Source organism: Centroberyx gerrardi, chromosome 3 (genome assembly GCF_048128805.1).
Source record: "Centroberyx gerrardi isolate f3 chromosome 3, fCenGer3.hap1.cur.20231027, whole genome shotgun sequence".
NCBI classification, from domain to species: Eukaryota; Metazoa; Chordata; class Actinopteri; order Beryciformes; family Berycidae; genus Centroberyx; species Centroberyx gerrardi.
In genome coordinates, this window is record NC_135999.1 from 29,264,990 (window position 1) to 29,292,642 (window position 27,653).

A 27,653-nucleotide genomic window follows, 5' to 3' on the forward strand; every position below is an offset into this window, starting at 1 on the left:
CTATATTCTCATATCATTCACATTATTCATTCATTTTTTTCTTCATCTCAATAAGTTCCTCTGGTACTACCACAGCCTGTTAATGCTATCATCCATACTTTTTCATATTCTCATTCATGCATCTCTACTTAACATGTTCTTCAAATTGCCAGTTGCATATCTTTATAAGGCCATCTTTTGCTCTGTTCTTGTTTATATCCTATTTTTCTTTGCTGTATTCTATTACTAGGCTATTTGCAGCTGCAATTGCCCAATTTCCCAACAGAGATCAATACAATTTCATCAAGTCATGTTTCATTCATTGTTTAGTTTTGTCTTATCAGAATATAAGAAAAATCAATTGCTAAACGATGTGATACCTTCAATGTCCTAGAATGAACACGTAAAAATGATTGATGGCATGCGAAGTACCAAATCTCACAATTTCATTTGACTTTTAAAGATGATTTTGTAAAGATTTTGTAAAATTGAACATCTACAGTACATTTATCCATAAGAAGCCAGGTAAAGACCAATGATCAAGTGAAATTCAGTCAATTATTTTCTTCCAGTTCCAGAATATTTGTAGCTTTCTTTCAGTTCATCTCACTCGGTATTTGAAGGTATTTATAAATCCCACCCTGCCCCCCTCCATCCCCTCCATCCCTCCTCCAACCAGCCTGCAGACTGCGGCTCCTCATGAATAAACAGGACTTGTTAATACATCCACTCTCCTCAGGCAGCGCAGGGCTTCCAGTCGGGGGGGATATTGGCAGGTGGACCGTGAACCCGACTAAATCCGGGAAAAAGGGACTTTTTGCGTCTTCCTTGGCCCTGGGAAGACCATGGCTCGCTCCAGGATCTACCAGGAGTCTTTGTTGGTGGTTTTACTGCAAATCCTCCTAATCTGCTCCGCTCAGGTGAGACATGAGCTTCCCTCTGCTTCCCTGTCCTCGTTCCCTAAAGTTCCTTCCTTTCCTTAAATTAAAAATCACTCTAATATCCCTATAATACTCCTACCGGGACTTGTCTGTGGTACCCAGTAATGAGCTTATAGTGAGCTTATTGCACTTTATGGTATTTTATGTCCTATGGTGTCACTATAATGTTCCTGTAGGGACTCAGGTGTGTCTGTGGTGCTCAATAGTGAGTTTATCATATTTTATGGTATTGTTTTAATCTCCTATGGTGTCACTATAATGTTCCTGTAGGGACTGTATTTTTTAACCTCCTATAGTATTCATGGATTTTCTGTGGCATAAGCGTATTAACTTATTAGTATAAGCATGATATTTTTTAAGTTTTCTTGGGAATCCTGCTAAAATCTATTATAGGATCACTATAGTTATAAAATTCGTTCTTACTTACCTATTCTTTCTTTCTTTCTTTCTTTCTTTCTTTCTGTCTTTCTTTCTTTCTGTCTTTCTTTCTTTCTTTCTTTCTTTCTGTCTTTCTCTTTCTTTCTTTCTTTCTTTCTTTCTTTCTTTCTTTCTTTCTTTGTCTTTCTTTATTTTTTTATGTAATTTTACCAGAAAAGTTATGTATTTTATGTGTTTTATGTGAAGCACATTGAATTTGCCTTGTGCATGAAATGTGCTGTATAAATAAAGTTTACCTTGCCTTGCCTATAGCTTATCATGAGGATATCGCATCACATTATTATTGCATGGAACATTTACAAAATCAGGATGTGATATGTAAAGGTTCACATTGACTGAAGGCAAGGTATCCCTAATATGTATTCTCAACAAAAACATAAATGCATACTCTCTATCATACCATTACAAAAATGCATTTATTACAAAGGACATCTATTGCTTTGTGCCTTATTTCTGATGAATTTGAACACAAAGCTGGTGAGTATGTGTGTCCATCTGGTACCAATCAGGTTAAACCAGCAGCAGTAATCTGAACACATGCAGCTCCTCAGCTGCAGTGTAAAGAAACACCAGGCTGTAGTTTCACTTCATGACCTTTCCTCTCATCATGATGGAGACACAGTGAATCTCTGTGTGCAGCGACAGACAGGATTTGGAGATGAGTTTCAGTGGGAAAAAAGAGTGAAAATGTTGTTTTGTGTTGTGTTGATGTGCAGAGGGGCCCGGTCGGTCCCAGAGGCCCCCCGGGGCCCATTGGAGTAGCCGGCGTGCCCGGAGTGGACGGCATTGATGTGAGCCAAGATTTAATTTCATCTTCATGTGCATAAATTTCAGTTCTCAGATATGTGGCGTGGTTTGGGATCAGTTCATTTTCTGTTTCATCAGTTCAAAGTATAAAGTGAAACTGATGTCTGTTGGTTTACATGAGAAAGTTTGTTGATTTTGAATTGATAATTCCTTAAACTGAAACTGAATTGAGCCCCTGACACATATTACCATTACTTCCAATAGTCAGTCATGCTATTACCCTAATTATGCTATTAAAAAAAAACATAATAATAATACAACATGAACATATCCTTCCTGTATCTTCAGGGTGACAGAGGAGTAGATTCTACCGTCGACGGTGGACCTGTGAGTGGATTTTTATTTCTCCTTTCACATATCGCAGAAACAGATGATAGATGCTGACTGTGATTCTGACACAAACTGACAGTGTTCCTGATGTGAGGTGAACCTTCTGCTTCCAGGGCCTCGACGGAGACAACGGGAAGGACGGAACGCCAGGAGCTCCAGGCCTTCCAGGCGCAGACGTGAGTCAAGCGACACGTTAACAGGCTGGGAAATTAACACCAGATACAGACTGATGAAGTTTTCCTACTCTATAGACACTTTTCGCAGCAAACCCAACAGTCTCTTCTCTGTTCTAAAAACAATTTTGTTGGAGAAAGTACAAAAACGAGGCTGTAGATTTTTTTGAATCCACTAGCCGCTTGAACCAATGGATGAGAGTCGGTCATCCTCCTTCCAGGTTCAACTCTCTTTCTTCTTCTTCCTCCATCACTGAACTCAGATCAGAGGATGTATTGAGTATCTCAGAGGACTTGAGATATTCACATCGACTCCTGTGTGAGCAGTTTGTCTTGGCCCAAGAGTGAACAGTGTAGAGGAAAAAAAAGTCCTTTGAAAAAAAAAAAACCCATGAAATTCTTGAATACATCAATCTGGCTATTTAGGGGAGCGAGCGCTGCGCCTCCAAGAGCTTCCTGACAGAAACAGAGGTCTTTTTGTGTGAGGCGGGGCGGTGTGGGGGGGATGAGGGGTGGTGCGGGGGTGGGGGGGGTGGGGGGGCTGACAGGAAGGAGCTGAACGCTGAGGCGGCGCAAAATGGCCTCAGTGTGTTTTCTGTCTGCTGCGGTGAAGGAGCCGAGAGCAGAGCGGCCGGTCGAACCAGAGAGCAGCTGCTGACAGACTGGACAGGAGGATCAGAGAGGATCCAGTCTGATGTAGACTTATACACAGAAAGGGTTTAAACTAGACAGAATATACAGTATATATGCATTTGGTGGAGTCTATCCAAGACTTACAATACCATGAATGCATATGATCCCAGTGGAAATGGACACTCTAACCCTAGCAGTGACAGTGTGATGCTCTAAAAATCCCTAATCCCTAAAACACTGACACACTGTTAAAACACAGCTATTGGTGAGGTACGTTGCATTTCTGGGTCCAGCGCAGCCACACTGGAGTTTGATATGAGAAAATGTTTCAGGATGTAAAACATCAGCGGTAAACGTCAGGTTTTGGTGTCAGTCCCTCAGAATCAAAGAGCGAGGGCTTCTTTCTAGAGCCGCCATTTTGCACCAAGAGACGTTCAACAATCATACAGGGAGAAATCCATCGTAGAAGAGGAAAGAAACCAATTTCTCCACCCACAGGAGCAGGAGAGAGACCAGAATGCAATGCAGCAGAGAGACTTGTTTGTTGAGTTTTGGGTAAGGGGTGCAGGTCATTCTGGGAAACGTAGGAAAGGGAAAGAACACAGTTACACAATAACTCGTTGAACATCACAGATTGATGAGATCTAACAGTGGAAGAGGATCTGCGGAGGGATTTTTCCTTTAATGAGTGTCAACAGTTTTGCTTTAAGACAAAAGTAATCCATTCTTGTCGTAGGCTGAAAGTCTAGTTTTAGGAGCCTTGATTCTCTTCACCTTTGACTAGTCAGACAGTGAAGAGAGAGTGATTTAAGCAGGTGGGAGGAGAGGGGAGGAGCTACAGCTGCAGCCATGTCTCAACTGTCTCTGATATCAGACTTTGTAATGAGTCTCAGTGGACGAACACAATCAGAGAAAGTTTAATAGACATGTCATTCCCATTTAGTCTTGCTTTAGTTATTGATCCAAGTTGATTGATATTATTGATGCCTGAGGAAATGTCACAGCTAGCTCTGACAAGCCAGTCAAAATGGTTTGAACCGCCATTTACCCCACATCACATTCCACTGACATGGTGCTCTGCTGTCTGACAGCAACAGATGTTTGGTTGCTGGTTGTCAGATTGCTTGTTGCTGCTGTTGTTGCTGTTTTCAGCAACACCTCCCTCCTCTGAAACAGTAGAAACCCTTCTTCTTCTTTCATGCAACTCTCAAAGAGTTTATGGGCAGATGTTCTCCTTAACATTAATTTCCCTCCTCAATAACTGACATTGGTATTAAACGTCAAGGTGGAAGGTAAATGAACTTCAATACCCAGAAATCCTGTAAGGTGACATCAGTAAACTGTTTACCAACCTTTATACCAAAGGAAACCAAAGAGACTAGAGAGGAAAAGACAGCTGTCTCAGCTTCCTCAGCTTTCTGTGGACGGAGCTCTGCATGCTGACTGCTGGTTAGGAGACACTTTGGATTTCACTGTTAAGTCATCAATCAATTCATCAATCAATTTATCTACAGCATCTCAATTAGTGCATGGGACACTCTTCTCTGTTGCAGCTCCACTTTGTGATTCAGGCTGATAAGACTGGTGGATTTTTACATAAACATCTTGTCTAATGCAACTTTAAATGGGAATACCTTTTAATTTAAGATGAAGAGAAGATCTTATTCTTAAGGCCTGGGACATTTCAATAAATATTTATGAACACAAACACTTATTACACAACCAAAGCTGGAAACGGGAGAACCAAAACTAATTTGTGATGTCATAATGATGTCATGCTGGACTTACTCCATAGACGATGATTGGGAGACTAACTTCGGAATCTTTACAGAACATCAAAATGAACTTAATGTTTTGGCAGTGCAATTAGTCCTACATCAGAAAATGCAGCAGGATCCTAATAAAATCAACCTGAGTACTAACCCAATGATTGTTTCCACCTTTTCTAATTCATTCTCTATGGAGCTCAGCTGATTTTACATCAGTGTAGAATCTCAGATTCAGGGGAAGGACAAACTCTTCTGTCTTCTTTTTGTTCATTGGAAACACTGATGATTGTTCACTCATGCAGATTGAACTGTTTTAATACAAACAAAAAACACATTTAAAAGGTGAAAGTCAGCATTCCCCTCTAAGTTTGTTGCCCATTTCTTTATTTGCAGTGCTTTATAGACAGTGTCACTATTTGGACTTGAATGATTGCAAAGTTGCTCAGTCCCATTGAAATTACCTAATTATCATGTCATTAAAAATTACAAATCAATACCATATGATCACAAAGGTATACAATCATTTTTTCAGAATTGTTAAATAGTAACTTTCTTCACTGTACACTCATAGGCCCAGTAAACAATTTGAACATGTTTCCTCTCATCAATAAGCTCTAGAAATATAAAAAACAAAATGGAAAAGCATGTCTGCCAAGAAAGCTCAGTATCCATGATGAGTGCGTACCAATGAAACAATCCAAATAATTTGTATGTATTTCCTTGTTATGCATCAATGTTGTTGAAAGCTTCTGTCTTCTCTGCAGGGACCCGTCGGACCTCCTGGAGATCCGGGCTCTGAGGGCCCAAATGGCCCAAAAGTACGTTTATTATCTCCACATTATGTTCAGTTTGTCATTCTGCTGAATGTCAGCGCTAATTCTCAACCTCAGTCCTGTCTGCAGAGCTACTGGTGCCCTCTGAAACAAGGGTGTGTTGGTTCTGGGAAATTAAATGCATTTTAAAAAATTATATTCCTGCTTTTGTTAGAATACCCTCTGCCTGTTTATCCCCGCTGCATCTAGAATAGTAGATTTGCCCTTGCAAATATTGTGCCTGTATAAAACTTTGTATTTTGCACAGGTGAGTGTGTTTTTTTCTCTGTCTTGCTTCATCAGCTCTCACTTTTCTTGACAATTGTTTGTATAGTATATATTATGGCGATTTCTTGTGAATTCAAAACCCTGCCTGCAAACCAAACTTTCCTTCCAGGACAGTAAAGATTTGAATTGACGTGCTGCAACAGGATCACATGTGTTTTCTTGCTGGTTTTCAGGGGGAACCTGGAGCACGCGGACCTACAGGAGAAACTGTAAGTGACAGAGATTATCCTGATTGAACATAATATCTGCATATATCTTTAGCATGAGTGACTACAGTGGGAATTTAACCTCTGAGCTACTGCCATGCTCAACCCTCTCAGAACCTCTAATGTCTTCTTTAAATTTGTTTCAACAATAACCTTCTGAGTAATATTGGTATATATCAGGAACAAGTGCAGATTCTGTGCAGAATTGTGGGAGTTGTGTGAAAATTCACAGCTTCGGTGTGAAGATGCATAGTAAATGTTACATTTTCACAATAATAGAAATTTTACTTCTTTTTATTAATTAGAAACGGCTCAGTGAAGAACTGACATGACTTGTAGAGAATGATTTTGGTAAAAACTGTCTCAGTCTTTGGTACATTTTGCAAAAAAGTACTGATGTGCTGTATAAGTCATAGGAATAAATATATTTGTGTGAAGACCTTTAGTGCTAATCATCCAGGCACAACTCTGTCAGTCTGATTTCATTCTGTCTCAAGCAACAACACGTTCTGTGTTCTATTGATCTAAATTTATCTTCAAACAATCATCATTATAACATTTCCACTGATACTGAGAATGATCAAATAATAAACCTGTCATACTGGAAACACCGCTCCAAAATCTTACCTCTCCTCTCCCAAATTCATTTATTTCTGTTCCCATTGTTTTTGTTGATTATCAATTTTATTTCAAAATTTACTTTATAAGGTGGTGTGATCATAAACCCCTTCTGCAGTTGCAGCTAGTTGCTTCATCATGTTTTCTTTCTGTAAAACCGCCAAATACAAACCAGTCTCAGTTTGACACTTCCAAGCCTTCTCCCTGATCTCCCTCCTGTCTCCACAGGGTGTCGGACCTGACGGCCTCGACGTGAGTACTTCCTGTATTATGTTGCTTTCCTCTGCATAACTGTACTGTGCTTTACCCATCCTGGCACAGTATGGTATGTTTTCCCGTTATATTCTGATCACAGTTCAGTTCAGTATGGAGAGGTAAACATATTTTGGTACTGATCCTCTTTCAGAGGCTTCCAGCAGGGTTACATGCTGCTTTCCCTACAGGGATCGTGCCTGCTTAGTATTCCAATGGAGAACCAAAGGGTGCTGATGATGCTGAACCACAACCACTGCAGGGCCGGGATAGGCAGAGAATAAAACTGATAATGCACCACGTCCAAAGTAGGGCTAGTACAGGTACAGAGTGGTACTGGTGCAATGAAAAAACATATAAAGAGAAGAGATAAGATGAAACTTCATTGATCCCTGTGGGAAAATTAAATCGCTGCAACAGCAAATAGTGTGGATTCAACAGGGGGAAAGACAAATACAAGCGCACAAGAAGAGCAATAAAAAAGTAGAAAAATTTATACAACAAAGGAATAAAATAAAATGTAAGTTGTGGTGTTCTCTAAATGTATGCTGGGGTCAATTTAAACATGTTATGTAGACTGTATTGGTTGGAAATATTTGGGAGGAGTATGGATTACAATCAAATTTGTTTATTTGACAGGGACAATGCTCAGTAAATATATTGTGCCAGATATAGCTGTAAGCTAATTTCCATTCGTAGTATGGATGGATGGATTAAGTTACACTTGTTGCAATTGTGCAAATGTGCATCATATTCACATTAATAAGTATTCAGATGGTAATATATATATGACCATAAACTGTTGTGGCGTGGAGACTAGTGTTATAAAAACTTTACATGGCACCAGCTTGTTAACAGGTCAGGTTGTGTTGCTGTTCACAGGGTCTCCCTGGAACAGATGGGCTGCCAGGTGAACTGGGCAAAGTTGGAGCACCTGTGAGTAATAATCATATTCAGTTCATGTAAATTCTGCCATGCTTCCTTGGTTTTCTCGTGAATTGAGTTGATTTTAGTTACAAGTCAAATTATTCACGATTAAATATTTTCAGAACTTCATGACTTTTATGATTTTTCAAAAAGTAAAAAAAAAAACATTACAAAAAGAAACAAAAAACATTACAAAAAGTACATTTATGATGCTAGCTACACTGCACTGTGATGTATTTTCCAGTCATGTTAAATCCCACTCTCTGTTTCAGGGAGCGAGAGGCAGGAGAGGGTCGGTGGGTCTTCCTGGTGCTGCTGGGCCGCGGGTAAATATCACACCTTCTGTCTGATACTGTTCTAGGTTAGATGCATTGGGATGGGGAGGATAACACATCTTGTTACAGACCCCAGAATTCCTAGCAGCGCCCCTGAAAATCATGGGTGTTATTGTCAGTACAATAGGAAAACTATTAACACCTTGATGTTTTTTGGTGATGAAATATCTCATATGCTAACATGAGAGGCAACCTACTGTATATTCAGTAGATATATTAGCTGAAGTTTATTTACAGAATTTCTTTTAAGCTCAAGCATTTCTCTCCCTATAGGGCCCTCCAGGCGTTTATGAAGGCGAGGACCTGGTAAGTTTGATCCAAAAGTTTGCTCTGTCACTGTTTTCTTTGAGATTCATTTACAGCCAGTTATCAGCACTAAAACCAAGCCCTTTCAAGCAATTTATATTATATACTGTACCTCACTTAGAAACTGGAATGCCAGGAATCTAGTAAGCTGCAAAATATTAACGCAACTACATTTTAAACATCCTAACTCTGCAAGAATGGAGGTTATTCAGGAGGATGAAACGTTCAAGACTGTGAAAAATACTGGAATACAAGGATAGAACCTAAACCTATTTAAATTAGAATATAGCCATAATGCTACAGAGGGTGTTTTTGTGTTGTGATCATGGGTACGACGGTGATTCAGCTAGGTACGAGGAACAAAGGAATGTCCTCCAATGGTTACCAATGCAAGTGTAATGTCTGTCAAGATTTCTACAAAGTAATATACATGCATAAAGATACAAGACAGGAGAGAGCAAGAAACATGGCTACCTAGCTCCCTTGTTACCACAAGAGTTAGCAAAGCAAATGGTTGCATGTTTGTGTTTTATAGGAATTTAATATCAGCACAGTTGGAAAGCATCTGGAACACTTTCTACAGTCTTAGGTTTTGTTAAAATGCTTTGATTCCACATATTACACAGTTTCTTGGACATTGATAATAGTGGTGCAACTCTATGGCAGCTAAAGCCAAGCAAGAATGAATTAAGTTAGCCCAAAGAATTTCTTCCCTTTTTATTTTTTTTCTGACCGCATTTTTTTAAATTATTATCTATTTCTTACATCATATGAAAAGTGAACATTATCTTCTTCATACCCCACCCTGCGACCATAGAAGTCCCTTACATACATTCATATTTTGAAGCCGACATCACAGGAGAGATAAAATAAATAAGTGAATAAATCAATAAATGAATAAATAATATGACCAAGATTTACCAACCATGTCAATTCATCAGATTATCAGATTATCTTCCCTGAACAGAAGATTCACAACTCTCAGAACGGCCAGAGGGGGCGCTCCAAGCACTGTAAGTGCAAAATGAATAGGGATCAATGAGGGATTTCACAAAATCACAAAATCACAAACCATTGCAATTTGAAGCCATTATCGGTCTATATTCTCGCAGTGTGCTTGTAGAAGATATACAGTAAATTTGTCAAATTCAGTTGATATATACCACATTTTTGGAAAAAAATGCGCTTTATTTTCTTATCCTATGAGTGACGTCAGTGCGTCACACACTTATGCGTTTAACCAAACCACTATGGAAGCTAGGTTTAAAAAAAAAAATCTAGATATAAAACGGAGAAACAAGCTGTCATGTGAATAATGGAATTTGGGAATATTTCCTCTTGGATTGTTTCAGAACCTTTAAAACATTTAAAGGGAACCTGCTGTAGAGGCACATGAAGTACGATGTTAGCCATGCAGCCCGCTCTCGCTCGCTGGTGGTAGGAGGCACTCCACCCACTTTTGAAGAACCAACGGAGTAGATAGGGAGTGAGTGGTGTGTCTTCTGTTCAGGGAAGATAATCTTTGGGTGTCAGTGGCGCCCCCTGGTGGCAGGGCTCTCCCATGACCTCAAATAGGCTGTTGTGTTTTCCAGTGTCCCAACGCCTGTCCTTCTGGTCTGACGGGATACTCCGGGCTCCCCGGGATGAAAGTGAGTAAAAACCATGTTTGCTACTTCTGTGTTCCAACAGCGACTTTGATCGGTCCACTATTAGGATTCTGTATTCGGTATGTCTTTGTTTTACCTGCATGCACTTTGTTGCTCGGTAAAACACTTTGTTATGAACCTGTTTTGTTGAAAATGCTTTAGAAATAAACTTAACTTGTTGTCTCTGCCTGTAGGGCCACAAAGGGGCTAAGGGAGAATCTGGAGAGCCTGGAAAACAAGGACACAAGGTAACATCCCTCGTTCCTCCCTTACATCACATAACATTCTGTTTTATACCGTAAATAACATACTGTACAGCATACTGGCCCATTCCTGCAACACATCACATGCAAAGAAACTCCTGCACACTCTCTCTTACTTGCAATTAAAACATTTTATTGAAAAAAGCATTCCGTGTTTTAGGTGTCTTAGATGGGACCGTCCTCATAACTGCAGAAAACCACCAGACTGAAACACTGCATGTTGTTTCTCAATAAAAATATTTTAACTGTAAGTAAGAGACAGTGTGCAAGAGTTTCTTCACACATTTTGTGGGCTACCAGTGTTTTTCTATGCATCTGTTTTTCTTTCCTTTATTCAACAAAAAAACATATACAGCGTAACAAAATACCCAACATAAAACATACAACATACCATAAACAAACCCCTTCATAACATGAAAGCACAGTAAAACAAAGACACTATAAATAAAAACAAAGGGGGAAAATAATAATAAATACTACTACTACTAATAATAACGGAAAGGTAAAGATCATCATCATTCTGATAAACCTGGACTTAATTTGTTCCATTTTCCATCATATTCTTGTTCAATGACTATTCTTAATAATACCTTGTAATATAAAGTAGGCAGCTGCTGTTTAAAACATGAATGGAGCGCCAGACGAGTGTGACATGTCTGGTCTCTCTCTCTTCCAGGGGGAGGAGGGCGACCAGGGAGTGCTGGGCGAAGTCGGAACTCAAGGACTACCAGTAAAATATTTCACCATCTTTTCTCTCACAACGCTACAAACGCCAAACCAACCCTAACCTCCTGCTTCAAACATATTAACATGGGATATGTTTCTCTCTCTCTCTCTCTCTCTCTCTCTCTCTCTCTCTCTCTCTCTCTCTCCCTCTATCTGCTGAGTAATTTTAGGGCCCAGGTGGACCAAGAGGCATCACGGGAATTATGGGTTCCGCAGGTGACAGGGTAAGAGGTCATGAGGTCACACACTGCCGTACAACATGAAGTGTAAAGCACAGACTGTAAAAGAAGATGGACTAGGTTTACGATCGCTGCCATGTTGACATTTTTGGAGCCAGCGCAGCCAGAGCGCCGCAGCGCCGCCTGCTATTGGTCCGTAATTGGCGACCTGTCAATCACTCTGAAAACTACCCCGTTTTATAACCATTATATCCCATTAATGATGCAATTATTTTGAAAATCGCCATAAGGACACACATTAAAAGAAGTGAAATTAACTACTGAGACCAAAACCTCTTGTCGAAAAATGTTATTGACTTTATATTTTGAGTGAGAAGTTGGGTTGTGGTCCATTGACTTCATGGAGTTTGGCGGTTTGGAGACTTTTTGGAGCCGGACTCTAGCGGATGTTAGAGGAATTGCCGCCACTTCCTCATTGGCTTCAGAATTCAGCAGAGGTTTTGGCCGCTTGGGGTGTAAAGAAGAAAAAAAGTGTCTGTATGTAATTTTTGGTCCAATGCTGCCCTCTATTGATCAGCGTTGTCATGACAACAACACTCTGCCCTCCCTAGAGCGACACCATCATCAGCATGGTGGGCAGGTTGGCCTGTTTCACAATCAACAGCAATGAACGTTACATCATGTTTTACCAAGTTAGCGCATGATTTGTTGGATGGACGCTTGCTGTGATCAGGATCCTGACTTCACCATGATTCCTTTTTGCATGAAAAAGGTCAATTTTTAATATATATTATATAAGATATTGAATATCAGCACAAAGTATGAGCTCTAGATGACTTCAGTCTAAAAATATCTGTACTGGTATCGGCCTTCAAAAACCCAAATCAGTTGAAGCCTACTTAATAGCACTAGCTAAATTTCCTTAATTGTTCCTAAGAGAAACATCCATCCTTTGAAAAATTATTAAAATTATAACAAATTCTGTACGTTTTTTAACGCAGCATAACTAAAGTCAATGGTTGACAAAATAGCAACACTGGATCATCTCAATTGTAGAGATATTGAAAGATAAACTTTGGGTATATTTGCTTATTCAAAAATAGATATATAGCATTTTATATTAGACTTCATATTTAACTTAAAGCGACTTTTACCTGAAACATCGTCTCATCTCCCCGACACACAGGGACCTCGTGGGAAGCCGGGTGATGTGGGTCCTCAGGGGATCCAGGGTGGCCCGGTAAGTGCCTGTGTCTCTGCATCTGTTCACCTCTCCTTGTAGTTTGGATGAACCCGGCTCAACATGGATCGTGTTTTTTAGGGCGATGCGGGCCAAAGAGGAGCGGTGGGCGAGACGGGGCCGAAGGGAGGACAGGTACGTTCATAAAAAAATCTGACAAGTCTTTTGTATATATATTTGTTTTACACATCAAATGCTGCTTCTGTGTGCAAACCATACATTTATTCCTTTTACTCCTGCTTTCTGCGCTTTGTGGTGTTTTGTTTATTCAATCAAGTGTGTTATGAATCAAATGCATCATTACTATTATTATTGACGCTTGATGCTGTGTTGCTGTGTAGGGGGCTCGAGGTCCAGCTGGAATCAGAGGAGTACCAGGACCGAAAGGAGAGCCTGTGAGTCTCCCCTCCATGTTGTAATCAGTCAATCAATCAATCAATCTGTCTATATATCGATCTATTGTTAAGTCTTATAGGCATAAAGGGTCATTATGCTGGAATGCGGTAAATTATAGGTATAGAGGTTTGTTCCTATACTGGAGTACGATAAAACAATATTTCATTTTTTATTATTATCTTTACACACCTATTTTAGGTGCAATTTTACCTATTTTTCTTTCTTTCTTTTGAATGTCATTTTACTAGACAAATTATGTTTTTTGTGAAGCACACTGAATTTGCCTTGTGTGTGAAATGTGCTATATAAATAAATGTTTTCTTGCCTTGCCTACGTACCTATCTTCCTCCGTACCTCCCTTCCTTCCTTCTTTCCTTCCAAACTGGTTCTTTCATTTAAAGAGAGAGAGAGAGTGAGAGATCATATATTTAGTTTTGTCAGCCTCTGTCTTTTTTCAACACATTGTTCCTTCTCTCTGCAGGGTCTTTCTGGTCCAGACGGTCGTGAGGGAATACCTGGCCTGCCGGGCTCCAAGGTGCTGCTGCTGCTGCTGCTGCTGCTGCTGCATGTTTTAGTAGAATACAGTAGAATGAAAAAATATCTGCTGGTAGCCTGAAAGTCTGAGAAGTGAGCGAGAAGTGAGCCTGTCATCAGGAAGTCAGCGGTTTGAATCCCTAGACAGACTGGGAAAATTTGGTAGTGGAAAATGAATAATAACAATAATAATAATAACTTTATTTAGGTTATACAGTTTAAAACCTGAGTTTACAAAGTCAAAATAAAAGCAGAATACTCAAAATTAATTAAAAAAAGCAAAGGAACAGTGGGAAACAGGGAGAGAGGGAGGGAGAAGAGAGGACATTCAAATCAATACTAGGACAACCAAGATAAAGACAAAATAAAGATAAGATTAAATAAAATAAGATAAAGAGATGAAAACTGATGAAAAGCTGAACAACTACAGGTTAAAAACATTTCACATTCAACATTTACAAAGTTTGACATGTCAGTTGTGTCTGTTGTTATCAGGGGATTCCAGGGAAAAACGGAGCTCCAGGTGACGCCGGCCTCCAAGGACTTCCTGTGAGTTCGACTTCTGACCTCAAAACGTCTCTGATTCTTCATCATTTACAGCCTTTTTGACCTTAGTCGTTTTCTGATGTGATTTTCTTCATGCAGGGTTTGCCAGGTGCTTATGGACCAAAAGGTGTCAGTGGTGTGAAGGTATGATAATAACTCATATTATGTATACTTTTATGCAAATTTTATTAGATGCTAACAATACATACAAAGACAAATACGACAACAAGACAATATCATCACATATGGAGAGACTTAAAAAAAAACAAAAGAAAAACCCCCACAAAACATGACAAGCTCAGTGAACACGATATGTTAAAATGTAATAATATAATATGTTATAAATTTGTGTAATTAATAACAATAATATACTACTATTACTTCTACTATGACTACTACTAATAATAACAGCATAACCATTTCTGTATAGCACTTTTCTTGGCAAAATGAAGTAATTTATGGACATTTCCCTCTCTGTGTTTCCAGGGAAACACCGGAGATCCGGGTGTTGCAGGACTGATGGGCTCTCCAGGGAAATCAGTAAGTCTGAAACACTTCCATCCTGTTAGATTACAGTAAAGCTTGTGTTGATTAAATGAAAAAGCAACAGCCTCAGAAAGTAAGCATGAAAAAACAAATCGCTGCAGTTGACAAAAAAAAAAAACCCCACTACCTGCAAAGTGTAAGCTTGTCAGGAATGAAGACAATAATGCTTTTCTTTGTGACACACATATAGTTTTAGGATTTTAATCGATTTCAAAGACCCCAGGAGTTGGGAGACTTTCTGAACATATAAATGACCTCCTACTCTTTCGCTTCAAGTAAAACAGGAAAAAATGTAATCTACTCTTGGAGGCAGATGATGCTCTTCAAAAAAACTTTTATTGATGCAGTAAAAAGGCTGTCCCACCACAGCCCTCCTACCTTGTAAAAACCAACGTGTTTTGATGAAGGCATGCTGCCGAAATGCGTTGGTTTTTACTGCATCAATAAAAGTTTTTTTGAAGAGCATCATCTGCCTCCAAGAGCAGCTGAATGTTTTTCCTGTCATGTTCATGCACCTTGGTTTAAGGATGAAGTTTTTTTTCTCTTGTACTTCAACTAAAAGACAGATAAAAACACCAACAGTACAGTCATGTGGTTTCTCTCTGATCATCAGCTGATGTGATGCTGAGTCTTATCACTCTGCTTGCAGGGGGAGCGAGGCGAGCAGGGAGAGGTGGGACCTAATGGACCGAGAGGAGGACCGGTGAGTACGACGAACAGGAAGAGGTTTCATTTGCATTTAACAGCCAGTTTCCATGTGGTTGCTTTCTGTTTAAAGCTACAATATGCAACTTTTCACCTGGAGACAGGAGGTGTATTGTTAGTCCCGCCCTCCTCCCCCTCAGTTGGTCAAGTTCCCACCCCCTAACACCTGTCAGTCATCTTGATGATGTCATGGTAACCAGCAGTGTAAAGCCTCCACAGCCGATCTGACGCTGATGTTCACTGTGTTTCTGAGCATTTCGCTTCGCTCTTCTTTCTTTTCTTCCTGCTTTCCTCCATTGTTGTTGTTGCTGCTTCCTGCTCTGCGGCCGCTCGCCTCACCTTGATAGACACAACCAGCTCACCACTGGCCACGCCCACAAGACACGCCCACTGGAAATGGTTTACGCCCCAAAACAACCAGATGTATTGAAATTACAGGCAGGGGATTTAGGCCTGAAAACACAGAGTTACAGACGGACACAGACTGATAATGTATAATATTTATCCTATTTATTTATTGTTATTTTTAATGTAAAAAATGTTGCATATTGTAGCTTTAAACAGCCATGGAAATATCTGATCTGTGTAAAAAAATACTTTTCAGATCTTCAGATGTTTGTACCTGTGTAAACCTGTAAAGTTTGACATGAAATGATCAATAAGGGAATGCATAACATTTTGTTGATCAAGGGCAAAACAGAAACACAGAAGGCTGAGTGAGCTTCCATTATATAATGTGTCCTTTGTTTCCAAGATTAAAAGTAAAACTGTGATTTCTTTGCAGTTCAAAGGGAGATAGGAGGGCTGATGATAGGATTAACCAGATCAGCGTGAAAGAAACACTGTGCTATTGTCATAAATTATAATCTAACTAGTCGGCCTCTCTGAACACTCGGCCTCTCTGACTGCAGCACAGTTTAGTTTTTATTACATTATGTTCGATTTTTTTATACATGAACAGGTTTTATTCTATTTTATTACATTTTTGACCCATTTAGCGGGGAATTTTTACCACATTTTGACAAGTTATTACATTATCAGTTAATACAATGCATCGTAGAACACATTCGTAAGTTCACAGTATTCATAGGTATCTTTCTGGTCAGTCTAGTAAAGCACATGGAAAGGCATGAATCAGCGGGCAGGTTATTCTGAAAACTGCAGCACTGAATTTCAAATAATTCCTTCCAACGCACTTTGATAAACTTTCCTCTCTAGATTTGACCTTTGTTCTCTCTGTTTTCAGGGTGAGCGAGGGGAGCGAGGGCCTGATGGGCCTGCAGGATCACCAGGAGCGAGGGTGAGACATGACACCAAGTCCAGTTATCATACATGAATGGTATCACATGAAGCCTCCATCGGTGTTACATCATCTTGGCGGCCACTAACATCCAAGTCAGGTTTTTACAAAGGCATTCATCCAAGTTTGAGCAAATAGCACAAGGGATAATCACATGAGATCCTGTGAACTGGCAAATGTTGAAGCACAATAATCTGTCATTTACCATAGACAGCTGACTACTGACTGTAGCAGTGCCACAATACAAAATCACCCAGGAAGCATTTTACAGGTGGGGGTGAAGGTAGATTTTGGGTTTCACAGAAGCATCTTCAGACTAAGTTTATCTTTGCTCCATTCACTCACAATGGAATCAGGATGAACTTGGTCCAAGATTTGGGGAATTTGTAAACAAAAAAGAGAGAAGATGCTGAGCGGGTTCACAGTAGACCTGAGTCAGTGAGTATCAATGATTAATCAAATAATCCATAGTGTTTGTTTCAACCTGCAAGGAATACCAGAGTGGAGGGGCTTGCTGCAGCAGGACAAATCACTTAGCTTACTTAATACTTTCCTGTGATTGGCTAAACTTTCTGGTAATCTTTATTGCTGCTGTTTGACCCTGATCTGGTCCACAGGAAAGTCTCAGAGATTAAAATCGGAACTTGATTTGGCGAGATCAGAAAAGATGTGGGCTGAGTACAGAACCCTGTGGTGCCCCGACCTCAATCAGAATGCATGGTGAAAAGGTCCGACCTTGTCATTGGCTGAGAGAGGCACTTGAAATTAGCTGCAAATTATGGTTTGCTATATTGGGTCTTTGATAATCATTAACATGGCAAGAAGGTTTTGATTCTCGACACACCAAGTCACAATATCAGAGAAAACGAGATTAAAGCACAAAACCAAGGAGATCAGAAGAAAAGACCTGAGATAAGGTAAGAGAAGAGACCTGAGACACTTCAAGACCTTCATGAAGCCGCAAGATGAACATGTTTACTTTCTGTTCCAACCCCCGCCAACACTGAGCAATTCTCCAACCTGCTGTTACACTCAAAGACATTATTCCTAACACTTCAATTTTAAGATAAATTGATTTCTTGGCCCTGCAAACGTCCCCTTAGGATTTGGAATAAAGTTTCTATCGCCGTTACTTTCAAAAATCAATACCTGTCTAAAGGTGGAAATTCCTAATCCAGATCACCACCAAATTCTAATCAATTGTTCTTTGGCCAAAGCCCTATCTGTCCACCAAATGTCATGGAAATCCAACCATAGGTTTTTGACATATACTGCTGACAGACAGACAGACAAACAAACAAACAAACTAACGGGCGAAAACATAACCTCTTTGGCAGAGCTAATAAAAGTTGAGAGGATTACAACAGGATTATAATAATACTCTTATGGGAAAAGATGAAAAGAAGAAAGTGGATGAAGAGAGGGTGAAGAAGAAAGAACATTTTGATCACACTGAAATATTAAAAATGGTTCAACCTTTAAAAAACATAATCTCCTAGATCTCACTGACATTTCGGTGCCATTCCCTGCCCTGTGGTACTCCATCTCAACAACACAAGCAGTACTTCAATAAGAGGAGCAGCAGCTAAGGCCTTCTGCTCAGCTCCAACCTCTCTGTTCCTCCTGCAGACCTCGGCTCTATTAAACCAAGAGATCAGCTCCTTGCAGTATGAAGCGAGCGATCAGTGTTCATAAACACTGTCTCCCATCCTGTGCGTATTATTCAACACGAGGATCGTTCAGCAAGATAAACCTTGTATCTTGCTCCGAACACCCACTGCAGGGAAGCGGAGCCTTGTGCTGCACCGTATTAAGAGCGCCGGGCCTTTATGAACCTCTGGCCTGCAGTTAATGCGGTAATCCACCGGTGAGCGGGCATGAATGGACTCTTGTTGCACCGGTCCGGCGGCCCAGGGGGATTTCTCTGGTTCAGGGGGGATTCAGGGCAGGAAGGGAAGCCGAGAAGCCCTGAAAGAGCCCTCTGTTCCCCAGGAATGCCTGGAACCGGTCGGCCCGCAGCATGCCACAATCAGTACCCACACATCTGAGGGAGGGAGGGGGGGTGGGGGTGGGGGTGGAGGGGTCCCCAATACTTTCCAGCTCCACCGTCGAGACGCTGTGAGGCTGAAAAAAAAGTGTTTTTTTTTCTGGAGATGTGGTGAGCTTTAGGTGGGGGTGGCAGCTCAGCTTCACACAGTCGAGCCAGTGTTTTGATTCTAAGGACGTGTGTGTGCGCACGGGTTTGTGTGTATGTGTTTATTTCTATGTGTGTGTGTGTGTGTGTTTTCACAGGGAGGCAAAGGCGATCTGGGTCTTACAGGACTTCCTGGCCCTGCTGGTTATTTTGGTCAGAAGGGAGACAGGGTAAGAGACATGAGACAGTCATGAATCCACAGAACACACATCAACCTGAAACTGAAGCAGCAAAACACAGCAGGGTTAGATCGATGCCGATAGCGTTTTTTTTAATGAAATGTCCCGTACTATTCAGCTTTCATTATTTTGATTTCTAATATACTACGGCTCAGGATCAGAATAATGTTCTTCATGATGTCTTGCAAACAAATGTAGTTTAGGTAAAAGTGTATTTATTGAATCCATACTGGACTTCTCCAAATTCAAAAACCCATAGTATAATATATAATTTCCCTAGGTATGGATGCTATAGATAGATAGATAACTTTATTAATCCCCATAGGGAAAATTCCAGTGATGCAACAAGACACACAGTTAAGGCAATCATAACATGATTATCAGCAGTAAAACGCACCACACACCACCTGGTGCATAACATCAGAGTCCATCATGTGAAAGCATAACAAAAATGAAACTACCAGCCGATAGAAGGCAGCAGAGTCACCAACACTGGAACAAAAGACCTTCTTAGTCTCACAGTGGAGCAATTAGAACTTAATTAGAAGACCCATAAAAACAGATTTAGTTGATAGTTTTTAATATATTCTTTGAGATAATCACATGTTCATTCTGCCCTCTCTCCTCAGGGTGCAGTCGGCCTCGATGGTCCAAGCGGAGAGCAGGTAAGTTTTATAAGCTATTAAAGATTATTAAAGATCAGTCAGAAAGATTACAGAGAGCTTTGATTCAGAGTGGCTTTCCCTGCCAAAAATGTGTCACGCCTCCTCATTTCAGGGAGCACCGGGTGACGAGGGAACACCCGGAGAGAGAGGAGACCTGGTGAGTGATCCACCACCCAAACACAGGCTTTTGTTCACATTCAGAAGATGGCATTTGTGTATTTAGGGAGAAAATCAGCCTATCAGTGTGTAACCACCAGGGTTCCTATGCAGTTTTGGAAAAGTCTGGAGAATAATGTGAGAATTTGCATTAGCTTGAAACGTTTAGGAATGGCTCAAAAAATGAGGAAAAGTATGGGAAAACTGTTTCATTCAGCTCTTTATCTCACTGTACACTTAATGTAACAGCAGTCCCACTGTCACCTAATATATGATATGTGTTGTTGTGAAGAATAATCTGTAGTAACAGAGTGATACGGCCTAGTTGACAGTAATATTGCCCAGATCAAAATATTCAAATCTAGTCAAGATATTAAGATCTGAAAAAAGTTATTATGAGATGGAAAATATGTAGGAACCCTGAACCTCCTTTAAATATAATGTTAAGACATAATGTTTCCCCATTAGCTCACTACCTGCACTCTGCAGGACGCTCACTGTTTTTACAGTTTTTACCTTTTTTACTGTTTTTACTGACTTTGGAAGTAAAATTATATTTGCCATGTAATGAGCTTGCTGCAGACAAATATATATTTACTCGTCTTTTCCCTTGCAGGGTGATCAAGGTGAAGCAGGAGAGAAAGGATCGGTACGTTCAGCCTCACTCCCTCATCACTCACTCACATCACTCTGCATCTTATAGGATACATGTACAGATGCTGCCTTCAGGTGCTCCTCGTAAACTACAACTTCCGTCGGAAATATGACTCCATTCAAGTACATATAATAATGTAATGGACCTTGTAACAACAGTAGTGTTTTGGTGGCTGTTATAGAAATCAAGAGCTACTAGATGATGAAGTGGCAGAATGAGGAGGAGAAAAGGCGCATCAGGCTTGTAATTAATGTTTAAATACATTTATTAGCCAAAAGTTATTGTATGGGCATGCACAAAAACGTGCGACAAGTAAACCTTAATCAGAGAGTGAAAATGGAATCATACAACAGTACTTATTATATATATGTAGAATGACAAACAATAACATATAATAGTGTTTCCATGTTGTCCATCCCCTAAACATCATCTCTCGCCAACTCAGGTAAAATCCTGACTTATTTCTTGACTTAATCCTGACATTTCCGTGTCATATTTACCAATTTGTTGGGACAAACTCGTAATTCCAATATTTTTGAAAGCACTTGAAGGCAGCAAGGTCAGAAAAATCTCATGTTTATCCCTTTGTGGCACAGATTTGATTTTTGGCTGTCTAAACAGGTAACATTCAGTTGCTGTGTGGTTTCTCTCTGTGGATCTGATCAGTACAACAAAGTCAGATATTTTCTGCCTGAGTAAATTGAGGCCTTGGCATGTTAATAATGTGCAAAACCTCATTATAGTTTGACTGATAATTACATGCAGGTCAGGGTGAGGTGCTGGGCCGGGCCAGTCCCAACAGAGAAGAGTAGGAACTCCATTTATACACCTTTTACTGACATGGTTTCAATTAAGTGAAGTGGTAAGGTCTTCAACAGACTGTTAACTCACATTTTACTGATGTTGTCAATAGAGGGTGTGTGTGTGTGTGTGTGTGTGTGCAGGCTTAACTCTTTTTTACAATAACCACATCACTAATACTTTAAATTACAACATACAACTAAGAATCATAGACTACAGCTAACTAGCAAACAGTCTCTCTTTTTACTTGCTAGTATGGAAAAAATATTAATTATTACAATTGTGTAATGGAGACAGATAAATATGTGAAAGTTAAAGTAATACTTTGTGACATTTTCATATAAATAAATGTCCGTTTGCTCCTCTCTATCTGATTGATATAACACAACAGTGATCCAACCTATATCCAGTTCATGAAAGCTTTTCCACTGTCTGGAAAAGTCCATTAGCATGAGCAGTGATAGCCACCATGGCTGAACAGACAGAGAAAAGAGCAACTCAAACTGCATCAACAGGAAATGCAAGCTCCGCCCACACTGTTTGATTGACCGGCGATCTGTGGGAAGTGCAGTGCAGAAACACCACAGCAATGCAGCTGAGCACCAAAGATGGAGACTAAATCAAAAAAATTAAAAAAGAATCTCGCAGATTGCCACTTTAATGTAGCTAGCTTCATGACAGACTAACAAAAGTACAAATTAGATGTTTACATTTGGCTCACCGACAATCTGAAATCCGTCATTTGGATGGGAATCTACAAGTGTGTACCCCACTTGTGTATTTTTGCCTAGTTAATTTTTTTCCACTCAGCCCCGCCTCTCTGTGTACCTCTGCAACCATTGTATATCTTATCTATTGTCCAATCAGTGTAACCCAATCAGCCCTATGTTTAACTGGCTGGCTGTCATTGTCCCGGGTCTGTTGTTGCTTCCAGACCGGCCCGCCAGGAGAGACGGGAAACAAAGGACCGGAGGGCGGCCGAGGACAGATGGGGAAAGAGGGGAAGGACGGCCAGCCGGGCCCACGAGGCATGCAGGGGGACAGGGGCGTGCCGGGCATGCCGGGGGGCCAGGGGCCAGCGGTAAGGCACCTTCACCCCAAACACCTCAGAGAAGAAAAGGCTTGTTAAAGGACAAATATTCATCACCTGCCAATCTTTGTTTTAACAGGGAAAAGCACCTACAGATACACACATCAAACAAGTCTGCATGAGGGTAATGCAAGGTAAGTGTTGGTCATCTTCATATTAAACTGCACTTGATATTGGCATTCTGTAGTTTTTACCCTTAATGACAATAAGCAAACATTTGATTGACCTGAAGGAAGGAAGTAAGACAGGAAGGCAGCAAGTGAGCAAGAGAAAATACAGATTCATTTTCATCTAAAAAGTTGATTATGAACCTAAACCTGACCTTAACCATAGCCTTAGCCTCATTGGAGACTTTATACCGAACCCAAACCCAATGCAGAAATGCTAAACTTTTTTTTGATGATTCATTTTGAAGCAATTTTTTACTTTGTGTGTGTTGTGGCTGACCAGCCTCCATTATCCTTTTCATTCTGCCTTCTAACTTTTCTCTGCAGCCCTTATTTCCTCACTCAGTGCTTCTCTATCATACATGATCATTCTGTTGTTGGGACCCTGTGGCTCTGACTGTTGCACTCCTTAATATTAGTTGCTTTTAATGTCATTGGTCCAGTAATTTAAGCTCATTCATCTGATGCATTCTACTGTAAATGCCTAAAATGTAAATGTCAAAGCTGTCTTCCTGTGTCACAGAGCAGCTGGCCCAGCTAGCAGCCAGCCTGAGCCGGCCTGAGTCGGGCATCTCTGGGCTACCGGGCCCCCCCGGCCCGCCCGGCCCCCCAGGCCCCGCCGGAGAGAACGGTTTCCCCGGACACAGCGGCGCAAGAGGGCTGCCTGGTCTGAAGGGACCGCCTGGGGTGCTCGGCCGCAAGGGACTCAAAGGTGAGATCCAGGGAGCTTTTTTCAATATGAGATCTTGTGTCCTCCATGGCACGTTTTACGTAATATCTAACCGCCGAAGCACAACTCCAAAACAAAAGAACACCAGGATGGAGGATGTTTAAAGATTCCGGAAGTTTACTTGCCAGTGGAGGAAGCATCAGATGGAGACTTGACCGACGAGAACGAATGGAAAGCCCCAAGATTCATCCATTCATTTAACGACGCATCAAGTCCAAACAGTGCTATGGTCTACAGTACAGAGCCAGCTGAATCACATGGGAAAATGAACAGCTGTGTGTCTTACACAGTCACACACAGTCCATCTGAAACTGTGAGGAAGCTTCTCTGTTCTCACTTTCATGAGAAGATCGTTCTCTCCAAGACAACCTGGGAGGAACTTTCTCCACATGGACAAGAGCATCGACTTGATTTGATATTTATCCCAGATCAGAAGTTCAATGTCCTTGTGGGCTTGTGACTGGAAGGTCTGAATCCCCCGGACCGTCTGGGAAAATCTGAATGAGTAACGCTCTCCACTCACTCAGCCACTACTGCTGATGTGTCCTGGAGCAAGGCACCGAACCCACAACTACTGCAGTGGCTGTAGCCTACTGGGCAGCTCCCAGTCTGAATGTGTGAAACTGATGGATATATAGAAGTTAGAAAAGCTCTTTCCCAAAGCTCACAATAATACAATAATGTAGCAACACAAACTGCAAGAAAAATAAGAGAAAAAAAGACAGTGACATCTGACAGTTTGGGGTTCTGTGCTTTGCTCAAGGGCACTTTGGCAGTGTTGTGGTGTTTGGCAGGTGGCATCATACATGAAGATGATGTGATGATGAAGCCCAGATGGATCGGCCATGGATCCTAGAACACAGAAACCATAGTAGGAGAGGAAAACAAGCAATCTGTAGTTAGTTGTATGAACAGCTAACAATGCACATTTGCACTTCTGGACACATCTCTATATAAACATTACATCTATCTGTAAATCTGATAATGTAAATAATGTGAGTAATGTGAATAATGTGAATATACAGTATATACTTTGCACTGGACTGCAAATTTGTACATCTGTAAACTGCAAGCATCTGTAAATCTTTAAATCTGCCAATAGTCAAAATGGTGAGAATTCTTTCTAGCCAACAGGAACTCTAAGCATCCGAGACGTTAAATGTTACAAAGTCAGTTTTAATTTGTAGTATTTTTATCTTTATTCTTTGTTGCTGCAGTGACCCAGTTTCCCTTCGGGGATCAGCCAGGTTCACCTTAATGTTAATGAAGGAACAGCTGAGGTGTGAAGTGTGAACCTGAACTCCAGCTATGTATAGTAAGTTCAGTAATGCATATCTGTGTTGTAATAACTGTTTCTGTTCTGTGCAGGTGACACAGGAGACAGAGGGGAGAGAGGACCCACCGCCAGAGGACCTAAAGGAGCACCGGGTGCCCCAGGTCTACCAGGTACATGAGAGAGGGAGGGAGGGAGGGAGAGAGAGAGAGAGAGAGAGAGAGAGAGAGAGAGAGAGAGAGAGAGGATTTCTGACTGGTGAATCTAACTCAACCACTCATCATACAAGAGACAACAAACAAGATACAAAACCATTTATTATCCCCAAGGAAACAGTAAACAGAAAACACAGTGTGCATTTTTGTGATTTTGGTGCCAGTGTGAACACCCAACACCAGAATAATAATTATTTGGGCAAACAGGGTGAATCCAAGTCGTCTCAATCAGGGGGAATGGGACACTCTTCTTTAATTTGTCATTTAGAATAAGATGGGGGTATTTTTACTTAAAACTCTTGCATAGTGCAGCTTTAATTGTGCAATAGTTCAAAAACATAGGTGATTGCATCCTATAAACATTTCTACTTTAAAAAACAAATGTCTTAAGATACTGTAGGTAAAATTACACTGATATTCCATAGTGAGACAAATATCCATCATTCTTCATTTTTATAAGAGTAGATGTCAAATTTTTCATTTTCCAAAAGTAGACAAGTCAATAAGAAACAAAACTCATGTTTTTTGTGATGCTGTTAATCCTCAAGGAGGAAATTTGTCAATAATAATAACAATAATAATAACAGAGGTGGGGACTCAAGTCACAATTTTAATTGCTTGAGACTTGACTTGATGCATGAAGAGAAGACTTGACTTGACTTGGGTTCTGGTGACTTGGGACTTGACTTTGACTTGTACTTTGATGACTTGAAAAGGTTTCTAAAGTCTTGACAAACGATCCTGGATTCTTGATTTGTTGGTGTTCTACATTTAGACTTGAGACTTGACTTGAGACTTGACATTAATGACATGGACTTGACTTGCGACTGACTTGAGACTCGAGCAAAGTTGACTTGGTCACACCTCTGAATAATAATAATAATCATAATAATACATTTTATTTGTGTAGCACTTTTCAAGATACTCAAAGACACTTTACATGAAATAGTATGAGCGTAAACAGTGTACAAATCCCTCATCTTTCCCCTTGCCCCCCTCCACACAGAGGTCAAAGGTCAGAGTTTTGCTCAGAGACACTTCAGCAGGACACTCGGGCTTCTTCTTGTCTCCAGTCAGTCTCTCCCTGCTGTACCTGTCTGTTCTGACCGCTCCCCTCCTCTCCCCTCCTCTCCCCTCCGCTCCCCTCCGCTCCCCTCCGCTCCCCTCCGCTCCCCTCCTCTCTCCTCCCAGGCGATCACGGCAGAGCGGCGTACGGTTCAGATGGTCGTGACGGAGCGAGGGGGCCGCGCGGCGTTCCCGGTGTCCCCGGCGTTCCCGGGCCTCCCGGTACGGCCGGGTCCAACGGCTACTGCGAGTCGTCGCAGTGCGTCCTGCCCATGGTGGCGTCTCCGGTGTCGGCGAAGGACTCCGGCATGAAGGGCCCCAGTGAGATGTGATGAGGGCCGGGACTGAGCCCCGGACTGGAGGGGGGCGGAGCTAAACTGAGAGACTGGAGGAGGAAGCAGGAAGATTTGTCCATTGGGTTTTGTCACTTGGTTTGTATGTTTGCCTTTTTTTTGATTTGGTCAGCTCATTTGGAACTTTTTTTTCTCTCTTTGTGGTTATAATCCAGGCATGAAGGTGGACACCTAACAGCGCTCCTCAGCTATTGAAACGCCTTAACACAAAAAGTTTGATTCTTACCTCAGTTTTGCCATCTTTGTACTGTCAAATGAAAAAGAGCACTCCATGTTTTTGAGAAATTAGGTACTGACTGTATGTAAACATGTTCCAGCTTACCAGCCCGCTTCCCTGAGAGCGAAACTAATGAAGCAAGTCTGACATTCACTCTGTATGTTTATGTAAATGTGTCAATACGAAGTTCCTATGCAAATTATACTGCTGGATGACTTACATTTGTTTGTGAGTATCTTTGTTTGCTTATCCACTCAAAGCCCCCTGTGCCTTCTCCTTTACCTGTAGGATATTTTATAATTTCTCTGTCATGGTGACTGTGTTTTTGTGATTGGAGGGCGGCGCTGTTTGAAAACCTCTCTAGCAGTTTTATATGACTTTTTATTTATTATATCAAGGTCCAACGTGACATCTTCAAGTTGTACAAAAGAGGAAATAAACACATTTTGATAACCTCTGGCATGTTTTGTATGGAAGAACACGGCCAAAAGACCCTGACTACGTTCAGATTAAGGAGAATATGATGAACATCGCTAACATAACACTTTAAGATATTTCTTCCTCCAAAAGAGACTTGGCAAGACCCTAACCCTAAAGAAAGATGTATCAAATCTATGCAGTCATGAATACAATGCAATAAGTTACTGTTTTGTTGTCTATAGCTGATATTTTGTAGAAATATTCAGTATCTTTAAATTTGACTATTTTCATTGCCAAAAAATCACAAGTATTCAGTGTTTCCTCCAGAGTTTTCTTCTCATCAGGGTGAAAAGCCTCTGAAACAGCATTCAGAGCATCATGGGACACTAAAACTGTCCACTGAAACCAGACTGATGAAATTATTTTAGTGTCAGCAGCTCTTTAAGGCAGAGACCCATCACACCTGTTCAATGGTAGAGACACTCTGGGAGACATTTCTGCCGTTAGATGAAGAATTAATTTACAAAAACATAACTGAACAATTAAATTTTCCCATCTGTTTCTTTGTACTGTGGTCA

General features: G+C 40.8%; 1 protein-coding gene across 1 annotated transcript; it reads left to right on the forward strand.

Moving 5' to 3' along the window:
• Nucleotides 1-746: 746 nt before the first annotated feature.
• Nucleotides 747-26,417, forward strand: col9a1a (collagen, type IX, alpha 1a). The gene is made up of 31 exons (XM_071909019.2): nucleotides 747-899; nucleotides 2,075-2,149; nucleotides 2,609-2,671; nucleotides 5,835-5,888; nucleotides 6,344-6,379; nucleotides 7,223-7,246; nucleotides 8,129-8,182; nucleotides 8,446-8,499; nucleotides 8,782-8,814; nucleotides 10,407-10,463; nucleotides 10,655-10,708; nucleotides 11,400-11,453; nucleotides 11,620-11,673; nucleotides 12,815-12,868; nucleotides 12,950-13,003; nucleotides 13,210-13,263; nucleotides 13,746-13,799; nucleotides 14,294-14,347; nucleotides 14,444-14,488; nucleotides 14,831-14,884; nucleotides 15,540-15,593; nucleotides 16,842-16,895; nucleotides 19,188-19,259; nucleotides 19,898-19,933; nucleotides 20,046-20,090; nucleotides 20,706-20,738; nucleotides 22,480-22,626; nucleotides 22,715-22,769; nucleotides 23,326-23,514; nucleotides 24,901-24,978; nucleotides 26,212-26,417. The coding sequence occupies exons 1-31, from the start codon at nucleotides 825-827 to the stop codon at nucleotides 26,415-26,417; spliced, it is 2,025 nt and encodes a 674-aa protein (XP_071765120.2). The 5' UTR covers nucleotides 747-824.
• Nucleotides 26,418-27,653: the final 1,236 nt, after the last annotated feature.

Excerpts from the sequence above, each read along its gene's own strand:
- col9a1a (XM_071909019.2), top strand. The coding sequence starts at position 825 with ATGGCTCGCTCCAGGATCTACCAGGAGTCTTTGTTGGTGGTTTTACTG. Across the intron at positions 12,869-12,949 it reads AGGGGATCCAGGGTGGCCCG|GGCGATGCGGGCCAAAGAGG; the intron begins GTAAGTGCCTGT and ends CGTGTTTTTTAG. Across the intron at positions 20,739-22,479 it reads AAGCAGGAGAGAAAGGATCG|ACCGGCCCGCCAGGAGAGAC; the intron begins GTACGTTCAGCC and ends TGTTGCTTCCAG.